This window comes from Andrena cerasifolii, chromosome 5 (assembly GCF_050908995.1).
Source record: "Andrena cerasifolii isolate SP2316 chromosome 5, iyAndCera1_principal, whole genome shotgun sequence".
Lineage (NCBI taxonomy): Eukaryota > Metazoa > Arthropoda > Insecta > Hymenoptera > Andrenidae > Andrena > Andrena cerasifolii.
The window spans coordinates 2,251,533-2,265,667 of NC_135122.1; the positions used below are offsets into that span (position 1 = coordinate 2,251,533).

The 14,135-nt window shown below is 37.4% G+C and overlaps 1 protein-coding gene and 1 long non-coding RNA gene across 2 annotated transcripts; one reads left to right on the plus strand and one right to left on the minus strand.

Moving 5' to 3' along the window:
* The first annotated feature begins 4,265 nt into the window (after positions 1 to 4,265).
* Positions 4,266 to 6,739, plus strand: LOC143369488 (uncharacterized). Its single transcript, XR_013085420.1, has 2 exons — positions 4,266 to 5,082; positions 6,095 to 6,739. It is a non-coding gene; the product is annotated as an uncharacterized LOC143369488 (long non-coding RNA).
* Positions 6,722 to 14,064, minus strand: L(3)72ab (U5 small nuclear ribonucleoprotein l(3)72Ab). The gene is made up of 3 exons (XM_076813514.1): positions 13,812 to 14,064; positions 13,438 to 13,601; positions 6,722 to 13,364 (listed from the first exon to the last, which is right to left on the minus strand). Exons 1-3 carry the CDS (start codon positions 13,854 to 13,856, stop codon positions 7,169 to 7,171), a joined length of 6,405 nt encoding a protein of 2,134 aa, XP_076669629.1. The 5' UTR covers positions 13,857 to 14,064; the 3' UTR covers positions 6,722 to 7,168.
* Between the last annotated feature and the right edge of the window lie 71 nt (positions 14,065 to 14,135).

A 14,135-nucleotide genomic window follows, 5' to 3' on the forward strand; every position in this document is an offset into this window, starting at 1 on the left:
TTTGTAGAGAATTTCCTAAGCTATAAATTTCATAATAAATCTTTTTACCGGAAAACTGCTAGATAACGAGTTATACGCGAAAAACTGTTGTTATTTTTTTCAACCCTCTGTGAAATTTTTAGCGGCGCTCGGATCGATGAGGACTTTTGACATATTGTTTAAAACAATCAAATAAAGTCCCACACCAAAATTTAGCTTGCTGGGATTTATTCCGTAGATTGGGCACATTTCCGTCTAATTTCACTGGACTAAATAATGAAATAATCAGAATTATCAGGGGCTTCGTGGTCATAAAAAAGGTCCCCTTCAGGCAAAATATCGTAACCAACCAATTTTAGTTTTACAGTACGAGCTACGGCTACGGGTTCCACACTGACATTCTTGACACGGGCAAGCGTGAACTGCTCCGTTGTAACGCAAGTAAACGATATTTTTTTACGGTTGTAATTTCACGATACGGTTACGGAACTGATGAGTGTGTGAACTGTTCCATTCCAAAACAAGCAAACAATATATTTTACGTAACTGGCACGGGAATGGCACGGGACTGATATGGGTGCCAAGACCTTTATCCCGTCCGAGTAGGGATCTGCACTGCATTTCACTTTAGAGCGGACTCGTTCCGCGCAGGGATATACTGTTGATTGGTAGGAAACGGGCAGGGAAAGTGCTAAGACCAATCGCAAAAGTGATACGACCAATCGCGTGTGTCAGATCCGTGGGAGCTGCGCAGATCGGTCGCAAATCGGTAGAGGCGTAGGTCTACTCTTATATGGAATGGAGTGTAGGGAGATATTTCCCTTGGAACCAGCTGCCGCCTTCAAGGAGCCGATGGTTGACATTTAAGGACCGAAGCGTGCGGCGACGTATAAGATGAAGGGAATTAGATTGAAGATTTAACTTCCAGAATGTTTCAGATGTACCTATTTTTAAAAGACAGCAAATGGTTGGACGTTCTTCCTCAGGTTGAATCTAACGAAAAACTGACTCTCCTCGTCCAGAAAAGTCTTTCCATCGTCGCTAGCGAAAACTCCTTGAGGCCTGGGGTTAATTTACGACGGGTATGGCATCGCGTTTGGTTGGGCCCATCGTCGCTGTGTTTGCCATACTGTAAACATCTGGCCAAGCTGTTCAGCCTCTTTGGTTCAGGAGTGCATTAACATTTTTCCAATAGACGATGTACACAAATTAAATCAATTCAATCGACATGAAATCTGTATATAACCACAAATAAAAACTTAGACACTAAAAAGTTAATAATAAACAATATACAATTTTTTTTAAAAATAAACAATTTTATTTAAAATGCACTAAAAACTAAAAAATTCTTCATAGGTGTGTTGATATTCATTATTCGTGTAAAAATACATGTGTATATGATTATTTTCAGTAATTTTTGTTGTCTGGTAAAAAAAATTTGTTATATGTATAATATATATTTTTCTTATGTTTTATCTGTAGTAGTTATACCTAAAACATATGTAAGATCAGAATCGAATAAATACGGTCGGAAAGAAAGCGTAACCCAAAAGGCAAGGGTAAGAAGATCTCGCCCGACGGCGGCAGGACGTGATCGGCATCACCTGTTCATCCTACAAGTAGAGCCCGCTCTGGCCGACGGTCACGTGATCCTAGGATCGCGCGATAAACAAAAGATACACGAAGCGAGCGAGGTCACTTCTTCAGCATTCGCTGTTCAAGAATCAGCAGGAGACTCTTGTGTGTCACGGCGGCTAAAGCTAACGAATAAATTTCCAATATCTAAAACCGTGGGTTTTATAGTTTCAATTTTGCGACGACTTTTCTTCCCCGTGTTTGTTACAATTCAGAAGTGGATACAGTCACGCGGTTAGTGAAGTGAGGTGCAAGTAGTGCACATAATCGGAAGAAAGAAGAGAGAAGTGTGGGCCGCCACAGTCCGGATTCTGTAGGGCCGAGTAAAAGGAGGAAGAATTCTCGTAGTTCATTAACATTTTAGTTACCCCTTACGTCCGCCCTATGCATGCACTGCATTAAGAATAAAATCATAAAAAAGAAAACCAGCACAATACATTCTGAGATCTGCAGAACTAACATATAATTGAATAAAAATTTAATTTCTCAATTTATGAAATTAATGATACAGAAACAACTAGCCTATTGTTTATCAACACCATGAATTTTTAAAAAGAGCATTAAATACAGTATCAAATAAACAGTTTGCAAAAGCTTTTCACAACAATTATGGTTAAAAAATTGATAAAAAAAATTAAGTAAATGTAAAGTATGTTAAATTATTCATTATTAAGAGGAAATAATTGTCCTCATTTTGCGGCGCAAATTGCATTCCGATATCTTTTATAGTTCACAAGTTATACGAAAAAGGCCCCAAATTCTTCAACCCGGCCGAGAAATTCCAAATAAGGTAAAAGTACCTATTATGGAACGAAATTTCGTAAAGATTAGAATTTTCATCAAATTCGTGTTAATAAATTTACAAAATGTTAAAAATCTTTTAACTATACAAAGGACTAGTTCTTTTAGAAATAAAAATGACTTGTTATAACTTAATCTAATGTATAAAATTAATTTTATTAACAAAATACTAATAGGACTCGTATGTACCTATTATGAAACGGTATTTCCGCACCTGTACCGCTGTTCCATGAATTATGTCCCCATTATGAAACAGGGGGAATAACGTAAATACACTGCTTTAAATTTACTTTGTTATTCGATTCTAGTTTTTAAGGTTTTTAATTATATAAAGACGAAAAGAACAAAGTGAAATTAGTTCATAACATACAATAAATGATTAAAAAAAACTGTATTGAAAACTTTTGCTACTTCTGATTTAATTTTTTTTAATTGCATTCATCTTTTCTTTTCTCTTCTGCTAATTGTTTTTTTTCTTCAAGTAACTTTCTTTTCCTTAAAGCTTTATCTTCTTTTAATTTTTCTTGTTTTTCCTTTTCATTTTTCCTTTGTGGTCAGAGCCTGATATCAGGATCTGACATTAGATTGACGGTACATACCGAGCAGATCCTGCTGCCGTGGTCTGATCGCAGACTGGGAGCAGAAATCGAGCAAATCCTGCGCAGCGCGATCTGACGGCAGATAGCGAGGAGATCCTGACGTCAGATTCGGGGCCTACTATGTCCGCATTAAACTATGGTTCTGCGGTCAGAGCCTGATGTCAGGATCTGACCGCAGATTGATATCAGATTTCGATCAGATCTTGCTGACATAAACCGACCGCAGATTGGCAGAAATCAAGCAGATTTCAAGCACGGTTTAATGCGGACATAGAAGGCAATTTTATATAATAGTATAGATTTAAAAACAGTCCGAAATTCTTAAGCGTAAATAATATATAGAACACGTTTATAAGACCGACTTGAAAGATCTGATTCATACCATATTTTATGGAAGAAAGAAAAGTTGGAAAACCATGTATTTAGACGGGTATTATATCATTTTTAATATTTTACTTAGCAGGTTGTTAGTCAATTGAATGCCAGGGATGCTCAAAATAATTATTTAAACTTTTAAAGACAGTTCTTCCAAACAGTGTTGCCACCCTAGATTTTTGAAAGCCCGTATGGAAGGACTGAAAATTCTGTAGAATTCCGTAGATGCTCTCGTGGAAAATCTGTAGATCCGAGATCCAAAAAACTGTTCATTACAGTCAAGATAGGTGTATATATACATGGTGTAAGCAGTATAATGAGGAGGAAACAGGCCGTTGATTATGTAGGTATTAGGTATATTTTATTGATTTAATTCTTATAATGAGGTATGAAAATTGTTGATTTATTTATAAGTTTTTAATAAATGTATATAATACCCGATTTCATAAAGTTTTGCGGCGTAACAATAATATTTTGGAAGGATGCTAAGTTATAAAAAGTTCACAAATGTAGCGTAAAAAACGAAATATCTAATAAACATTTATTGTCATGTAGCATATATGTAGGTTACATTTTCCGTCACTTTGAGGAGAGGACCACATAATTTGGTGCGTGTTTTTCAAAGCGTGGGTAAAGTGGCGTAAAGAGACAAATACGCATGCGCGCATAAACTGCACGCTTCATGCGCTAGAAGTGGGAGAATTCTAGGGAATCCCTATGTGCCACCAACGACACCAATGCGCGCATAGACTGAAACGGAACACGGTTTTCTCTGCAGTCTATGCGCAGTATGCGTGATTCGGAACACAGCCTAAAAGAATTAATGATAACTATTCATTCATTCAGTCATCTTAGGAGCGGTATTATTATCAGTTATTGCTTAAGACTAAGATCGTTTTAAGCACGCGGCATCCTCTACTAGTCTAATAGATAGTCTTGGTCTTAAGCAACGACTGATAATACCGCCCATAGAGACGGGTATACCAAATATATACTACGCAGTGAAATGCTGGAAAATGCGAGCGGTACTCGAGAGCCCTGAATGATCGAGCCCTCGGCCACTTATTCCCGCCGCGGTGCTACTTCGCAAGCGAGAAGCGCTCGTCCGGTTGCCACCTGGCGGTCGCGTCGTGAACTACTATTATTTAAAAATCATTGTTTAAAAAAAATAAAAACGTTAGAACCTCTCGCCAAGACGAACAAAGTAATGTAACACACTCGTGGGCACAGTTCAATTTTATATGATAGTATAGATACAGATAGATGAAATGGCAGGCTATGTCAGCAGAATCTGCTCCATTCCTGCTGTCTATCTGCCGTCAGATCGCGGTGCGCAAGATCTGCTCAATTCCTGCCATTAAATTGTATCAGCAGACCCTGCCGCCAATCTGTTTGTAGGTTAAGACAGCGCAATCTGTTGGCTTTCTGCTGTCAGTCTGCTTTTATCATCGAATATAACAAATCCTGTATCAAATCTGTAGTCTTTCTGTCACAAACATTTGTACTCAGGCGTTGCGTAAAATCTGCAAAACGGACGTGGCTGACTGGGAACAAACAGAGGATCGAAGCTAAATAAAATCGTTTAAAAAGGTAGATTTTGTTTTAAACCCTGTCGCTTATAAATGGAAACACGATCCCGGAGAGTGAAATATCTCATTCCACCGGAGAAAAAATACTGCCTCGTAACACTGAGGCAATTTAATTTTTCAAAAATAATTTGTATTGTTTAGCTTGAATAATACAATTGTCTTACAATTCATTTAAATTTACATTACTGGATCTTCCTTGTAATGATTTTACTTCTAATTCGTGTATTACTTGGACTAACCTTGAACACCTCTAAAGGCCGTCGTGCATTTTGGCGAAGTGAGGCGCGGCGAAGCGAAGAGAAAAATTTATAAACAATTGATTCTTACACAGCCGTGCACACTAGATTGAATCGCAGCGACAATTATTTATTATTAATTTGTTCGATTCGCCGCACTTTGCCAAAATGCGCGACTGCCTTAATACTTACGGAGATAAATACGATTAACGAATACTTACTTGTTCTTTTTAATTTATTCGGTACATATGTCTCTCCACACATGTTTTCTAATAATATAATTTTTATAATCTTCATCACTTGGATCGTAAAGGACACGATAATATGCGACAGATTCTACTATACTTAAATTATAATTTGTCATTCTTCTCGGTGGAAAATTGAATTGACATTTTTGTTGATCGAATTGCACTGCGTTTGCACGGACGAATTCCACTTATGCTCAAATCGCGTAGGGTTTTCGTTTCAAAATTTATGAAAGTCTCCCGAAATTTGGAAGAGAAATCTGTGAAAGAGTCATTATCAAAAAATACAGGTTTTTAAATATAAATTACGACTCGAAAACACGAACATATATTTTATGATATTCATTTTATTGCAAAAACGGAAATTTCCTACGGTCGTGGCCGTCGTGGGTGCGGGTGATTTGGGCGTACCTAAGTAGAATTCGCTCCATTAGACTGCTTTTGAAGCAAGCGATCGGCAGACGCGAACACATTTGACAATCGCTTAGGCCCGTTAGCAGAAACCTTAGTTGTTCGCCGCGACCAAGTGCGTAAGAACACATATGTTTCCATGTACCTCGTGGTCGTCGGCAACTTGTCGACAGTACGTAACGGGGATTATAGGAGAATAAAAGCATTATTGTCCATTATTTGAGGTTGTAAATGCGTCTGACGTGTAGAGAAAATCGCGGCTTTAGACGCACGTCCGACTCGATGTCGCATCAGTTATTCGCGCCTAGGATCGCTCGAGCATAATTCACAAAATCCATGGACGGAGGTCCATGACAAAATCAAATTTATTTTTCATCGTATCGATACCGTGTGTTACCTTACTCTACTGCGTGTGCGCATCATGGTGGACGGTGGTGGGAACGGCGTTTGCCTCCTGGCCCGGGAGGCAAGTTGGACGGACCTGATTTATGGAGACAGCACTGTACATACATATTCTGTAACAATTTCTTTCTCTAACGCGTTTAAAAATTGGCTATTTCCTTTGTTTGTACTTTAAAAACGTATGTATACTACAACACAAATCTAAATCCATTGAAGATTTTTTGAAAGTTATAGCATATCTTTTACCTTTTATGTAGAGTAAATATTAGACAGAACATTGTTTTTGAAAATGTTCTTACATACAATTTAAATAAAAATAATACTGAAAGTATGAAATAGCCTTTTAGCCAGTTTAATAACTGTTTTCATTTATATAATGCTTGCAGTCTTACATTAATAGTATAATTACGTGGATTTTTTTAATAAGAAATGTACAGGTGACACAAGAATAAAGTGTTGAAATTTGATTGATTTAGAAGTATAATTATATTGACCAAATATACATTTAGAAATTCAGTGGTTGAATACACAGTTTAGTGTTATAATAATTACACAGTAATAAATACATAAAGAGATCTAAAATTTCTTCAAGATTTCTTTGTTTTTATTAAAAACTTATCCTAGATATTTAGAAACTCAAACACGGAAAACTGCATTAAACTGTTATTCAAATATAATCTTTTACCGACTGAAAGAACGTCATTTACCTTATACTTAATATTTTAATATTGACAGAAACTGTCATTATGATATCATTATATAGAACTATTTTATTTCAAAAGTTCGAAACTAAATAGAAATCTGATAGAATTTGAAAATAAATGGGAGCTCAATGAATGTTTTTCTATACATATAATAAAGTAACAGAAAAAACGTTGCAATTACTTTCATTTTTCTCAATCTGACTCTGATCCCGAACTGGCATCTGATTCATATTCTCCTACACTGATAGTAAATTTGTATTCCTGATCGCATCCCAAGTAAGCATCACTCATGAAATACAAAGTATAGGAATGCTGCCCAGGAGCAGGCGCTACAAAATCAAGCTTAACTTTGGCTTTTTGTTGTAACGTCAATCTCTTAATAGAGAGCAAAGAGTTGGTCTTTGGATCGCCAATGACGACCCACCAACCTTCTTCTCGTTTCTGTGGGAAAAATGGTGCAACAACTGGGCCTGTAACTTCATCTTCTCTCTCAAGTTGAACGATAACATTGACTGTACCACCACTGTGCAGCTTATCTTTATCTTGGACTTCGTAAGACATTTCTATGTTGGGATAACGATTGCAGAATTTGGCAACATCTGCCATTTGCACCTCGGATAGTTGTAAAAGGCGATTTCTGTCATCATCCTCCAGTTCCATTACATCAAAGACGGTTTCTACTCCTTTATCTGTGCAACGTTTGATAGTTTCAATAGTAAAATGCGGTAATTGTTTTAAATAAGAGTCTTTAGACCACATTGCTTGGGTGACCATTTGCGCCAATTCCATTGCAGCAACTGCAGGAGCCAGCCAGCCAGATGAACTAAGAACATCAACACAAGCTTGTATTAGTCTTACGGCTTTGCTTAACACTAATTCTGTATCTTTTTGAAGTTCTGGACCAAGTTGTATCCTAGATAAGTGTGCTTGTAACAAGAGCTGTGCTTTTACATGAGGATCAGCCATTCTTGTTGCTTGTGGAGCATGTGGTAGTCGTGCTGCTAAACTTCTCAACAAATTTTCCTCGCGTTGTCTAACGGGAACAGTTTCGTATTCAGCAGCTGCTGAGATAATTTCTAATAATCCCCTAATTTTGGTTTTGTTGTTTAATGAAAGACTGAACAATTCAATTGTTGCATAATTGATATAATAATAAGCTGCAATCATTCCAAGATTCAAAGGCAGAGTGTCCATTTCATCTTCTACAGCAACACATTTTGCTTGTTCTAAATCACTTAAAGTACTTTCGACCAATTCAGATAAATGATCTGATAGATGTCTATGCGTTACACCTTGTAATCCATAATAATTCGGATTCTGCGTAAGTCGCCTGTATAGGAAGGTCCATGTAAGATAATCAACTGCATCTTGTTTATTTTCAATCGTTTTAGTCACAATTTCGGCATTGAAATGATCATGCAGCCTGTGATCCAAATGACTTTCTACGGGTAAAGGTTCATTTAAGAATTTTTTAAAGAAATCTTTTTTTGAACTCTGGCAAAGGAGAACACACTTGGCATCATCGTCTTCTAGCGGACGATTTGCACGTGCCACCATCTGTAAGACATCCGTAATAGGATAATCCTCGTAGGCGTGCGTTTTTCCATTGTAACACTGAGTATCCATAACAACTACAAGGTGAGAATTAATAGATAAACTCCAACAAAGATCTCTGGTAACAACTGCTATTTGTATAGCACCGCTATCGAATAGCTGTTCAACGAGACGCCGATCATCCGCGGATAATCCCTCGTGAAGATAAGCGGCTCCTTGTGAAAGTGTTTCCTTTAGCGTTTTATCAGTCATTCTATCAAGAAATGGTTTAATGTCAGCTTCTTCTGCATGAAAGAATCGCGAAGGTTGTCCCTCAGCAGCAGTGAATGTTAATAAGTCAATAGCTGTTAATCTAGCTTGGCGACGAGTAGGTACGAAAACGATAACTGGTTTGTGCGGTGCATATCTAAGTATTGCATTGTACACTGGTTTCGCCATAGCAGCCAATCTGGACGCGTTGTGAGTAATATTTATTCCTTGTACATGTAACTCTAACGGTACAGGTCTGACAGACGGATGGAAGTTGAATGTTGCAGCAGCGGGTGCGCCTAGCCATTGAGCCGCATCTTTTGCATCTGCGAGCGATGCTGATAATGCTATAATTCTAGTTGGTTTGTCCAATTGAGATGAAATATACCGTGCTCTTGAACACGCTACTTCTAGTACTGGTCCTTCTTCGCCACCAATTAACTGAAGCTCATCGATGATAAAAAGTTGAATATTCTGTACATTCTTTCTTTGTTTCCACCTTCGTGACAATACGTCCCACTTATCTGCAGTCGTAATTATGATTTGTCCTTTTGCGAGTAATTTAAGATCTGTTCCCGTTTCACCAGTCAGAAGAACTACTTTTCTGCCCAATTGTTGATTGAACTTTGTTGACCAATCAGCATAAACTAATTCTGCTAAAGCTTCCTTACTAACCATATATACACATCTGCCTTCTGGATTCTGAGTGAATAAACGTAACACTGCGAATTCTGCAATAGTTGTTTTCCCTGAACCTGTAGGTGCTCCGACAAAAACATTATCGTCTGAATTATAAACAGCATTAAATACTTGCGTCTGAATTGGATTAAATTGTGGAAATTTATCTATATAGATATTTTCAAACTTTGAGTTACGTAAAGCGGTAATTGGAAGCGGTTGCAAATCGAGTAACTCTGTAGGCGGCAGATTCTTCTCTGGTAGAATTAAATGACGAAAACTAACAGGTAGTTGAGTTTCTGCTCCGATCCATCTGTCTGATACAACACGTAAAAAGTATTGTGGTGGTAAAGGTTCAAACACCGGTACAAAGAATTTGATCAAATGTTCATCTGCTGCGTACTTTGCCTTTAGCAAGAAATACTCATGATGAAGTATCACTTCAGAATCTACATCTTCGACTAAAATCCAGAATGCTTCTGATGCGCCATGTACCTTCTCGTCCCACTGGAAGTCAGGTGTTATCGTCAATTCTACTCTTAAAGTGGATCGTGTAATTGGTTGAATGTGCGTCGATAATTCCAATTTCGGAAATTGATGAATATATTTGTGAATAGTTTTACCCAATTTGGGTACTCGAATCAATTCTCCAATTTCATTAGGTCCCAGATCGTACAATCTCTCCCAAGGGAAGTTCTTTTTTTCTATCTTTTTCACAATTTCTTCTGGCATTTTTCTGAATTGCCTGAGAGGTGACATTGATTGCCACATTCTACGATCTATCATTTTGCACAAAGACAAACATTTATCCGCTAGCTGGGCCCATCCGCGGAATAAAACAATTTCAAAAATTGCTCTCATTAACCGTGATGCAGATTGAGTGACGAATACCATATCAGACATAAGAGCAAATCCTTCGAGTTTTAATTGAGAAATATATGCTTGTAGAAGAACATTAACCTTTGCACTTGGTTCTTCTATGCTTTCTTTTACTGGAATGGGTACTCTTTCCATTAACTTTTGCAATTCCAACTTCTCTTCTTCTCGAACATTAATGTGTTTGAATTCACTAGATAATGAAAATACTCGGAATAATTCAATCTCACTTAAAGTGCGTTTCAGTAGTTGATTATATATCGACATCGTGTCGTGAGTACAGTAATAATGCGATGCTATTCGACCTAATTCAGTAGCCTGAAAGTTTCCAGATTTACGATCGTATTTAATTAAACCACTGCGATCTAATCCTACTGCAGCAGAATGAATAAGATCTGCTCTGTGTAGTTCAAGTAATGGATCTTCGCTTAACTTGTCGTGACTAATGCCATACAAATTTGGACAGCGAAGCATTCTAATGTACAAATAAGTATAACCTAGCCAGGTAACTGCGTCTCTAATATTTTGTATAGTGCCTAGCACAATTTCCGCGTTTAACATGTCTGACATTTTGCTAATTAATTGTGACTCAATGGGCAACTGTTGGTTTAGAAGTGACAAATAATACTGCAATTCACTGTGATTCGTGATAAGAATGCCTTCACCTTTTGTGTCATATTGTGGGCGACCAGCTCTGCCTAACATTTGGAGCACGTCTAGAGCACCTAGTTCAACCCATCTACCTTTTTCCGGATTATATACCTGTGTTCCTTTAATAATAACTGTATGTGCTGGTAAATTGACACCCCAAGCTAATGTTGCAGTAGACACTAATACTTGTATATGCCTATCTGCAAACAGATCTTCAACCAACGTTCGATCTACTCTTGTCATACCAGCATGATGAATAGCAAAACCATAAGGTAACAAGTCTTTCAGTTCTTGATTTTTAACTTGTTCCGCTTCTGTTCTTAAAACTTCCATAGATGCAGATCCTTCTCTGAGAAATTGTCCCAATGTATCTTTCTCCAAACACATATCCCTGATAGCGCGTGCCGTCTTCCCGGTTTCCTTTCGCGAATGTACAAAAACAAGAACTTGATTTCTACCTGCGTGTTCCATTGTTTTCTCATAAACGATTTCATTCATTACTTGGAAACGTTTCAATGCTTTCTTTTCTGTTATTCCTATGTATTGTTGCTCTAAAGCGACAGGCCTAAAACTGTTATCGAAGTAAAATAAGCCTGTCTCCGGTTTTATACGTAAAAAGGCCGCAACGTCTTGGTAATTTGGTAATGTTGCTGAAAGACCAATCAGTCTCACATCTTCTTGCGTTGTTTCAATATTTCTGATTGTTCTCGCAACTAAAGCTTCTAAAACGGGTCCCCTCTCGTCGTGTAGCAAATGAATCTCGTCAATAATAATCAATCTAACTAATGATGTAAACGTTTTCTCGCCTCCTTTTCGCGTTATAATATCCCATTTTTCCGGAGTGCATACTATAACTTGTGTCGCAGCTATCTGTTCTCTTGTTAATTGATGATCACCAGTTAATTCTGATACGGTTAAATTGTACGTAGACAACCTTTTGTTGAAGTTTCCGACCATCTCTTGTACTAATGAACGCATCGGCGCAACATAAATTATTTTGAACTCATCAGAGTTAATTGTACCATCCGCATTTATATGCTTTCCAATTTCACGCATCATACATAAGAGCGCAACGTTAGTTTTTCCAGCACCTGTCGGTGCACATAATAGCACGTTTTCATCGCTTTCCAAAGCGGTTTGGTACAAACGACTCTGAATCCGATTTAAAGTTTTGAAACCTTCAAAAGCTGGCTGCACATACTTTGGTAACTGATCAATGGGATGAAGTTTCTCACTGTCTGTAAATGGTTTTGGTTTCAACGCAGGGACGTGAACTTCTTCGTATCCTTTCCGCTGTTTCCTAAAACTACCATCGGGTAACTGGCAACGTTTATTCGCCATAAAGTGACTACCTTGCGCAAATATGAGATCATCTAAATCTATTAGATTTCTTGTACCCTGAACTTGACCACCGGGACCTCCGGTGTCTTCATTCTCCTCCCTCCGTTTTCGTTGAGCTCTCGCTTCCATTGTTTCATCAGTGTCGTCATCACCTTTACCTGTATCTAACTGACGTAGAATTTTCGCTAATACAGGATCATCGTTCATTTTATTTCGAATTTTTTGTCGTTCTGAGTCAGATTGCGAAGATGCCAACATAGTACAATAAGCTATTGTGTGCCTGTATTTTTTTAGCTGTTTGATGAAATCAAAACAATCATAGCCCAACAAAAGTACCAACTGATTCTCACAGTCACGATCATCGCCAGCATTTTTCAAAACTGCTAATACTTCTGCAGCTCTCGCTTGTGAAACCATCGCATCGTCATAAATTCTGCTTAATCTTCTTTGTAACCAATATGCATCTATGTCTAATGGATGTAATGGTTTCTCCTTTTTCATTTCTTCCGCGCCACCTAGATTTTCAGCATGAATAGCTCTGTCATCATTAGCTTCTTCGCCTTCGTCACCCTCATCATCATTCTCCCTAATTTCTCCATACACATCTTCGTCGTCTTCTTCGCTACTTTCTTCAAATTGTACATTAATCCCATATGTTTCATCAATATTTTCATCGTTTGTGGTGTTCTTTTCATCACTTCCAAAATCTGTTATCTTTTTGCCAAGATTCACCAGCAATGCAAATCTTTCTTCCGCTAACGAACCTAGCAATAATTCTGTTTCCTTTTTCTTCTCTTTTTCTTTAAGCCTATCATTTTTTAGAACAGCTAATACTTCATCAGCTGCACCACAAAGAATGTCTCTAGGTTGATCTCCTAAGGCTTCCTGGATGAAACTCAGTAATACTTCATAAGTCTGCCGTGTTTCTTGAGTTTTAGGGCGATAGACAATTCCAACCATCTCATCTACACCTTCCGAAAGCAATGTCGCACCCTTCATTCGTGCGAAGTCATATTGCGCTTCGTCTCGCTTTTGACGTCTATTAAACACAAACTCATTTTCAATATGTATCTCATTGCGATATGTAAAATTTCTTTAGAAGTAATACTTACTTGACTTTTCGTTCTTCAGCTTTTCCTGGTTTAGTACGTTGTGCTCTGTCACCCATTCGTGTTCCGTCAAGTTTTCCAACAAGTGACATAACCTCGCCAGTAGCTTCATCTCTGCTACGTCTTTCTATTAATCTTACATCAGCTTGTAATACAAGATTAGAATTCTGAAAACATAAATATTCGTTAATAAAAAAGAAGTGTAAAAATAAATAACAATAATTCTTTAAATCGGCCTTTCGAAATACGTGTAAACGTAACCTATATATTCTATAAGAAATGCGGTTGAATTAATAGAAATCAATGTGAGTGAAATTATAGTACAAATAAAAATTGTAAAATAATATTGACATGATATGATATGATAATATACTAACAGCTTTATATTCATATTGCAATTGTCTCGCAGCAGCGTCTGCCATAATTGCCTCCTGTTAGCATAAGAAAACTAATAGAAAAATATGCTCTACTAGCTTCTGTATACCGCAAGATTGCCTTTCTTTTTTATACAAATTAAAGACTTATACAATACGTATTATATATTTTACGCTTCTATGAAATTTCACGTTTGCACTCGTTTAATACACCATAATTGACCATAATACACTTTGATACACTAGTACAGGGATCAGTGACCATAGATTAATAATACTTTATAGACTGGTATCTCTTCCAGTTTAAGTGGGGCGTCATACAGCGCC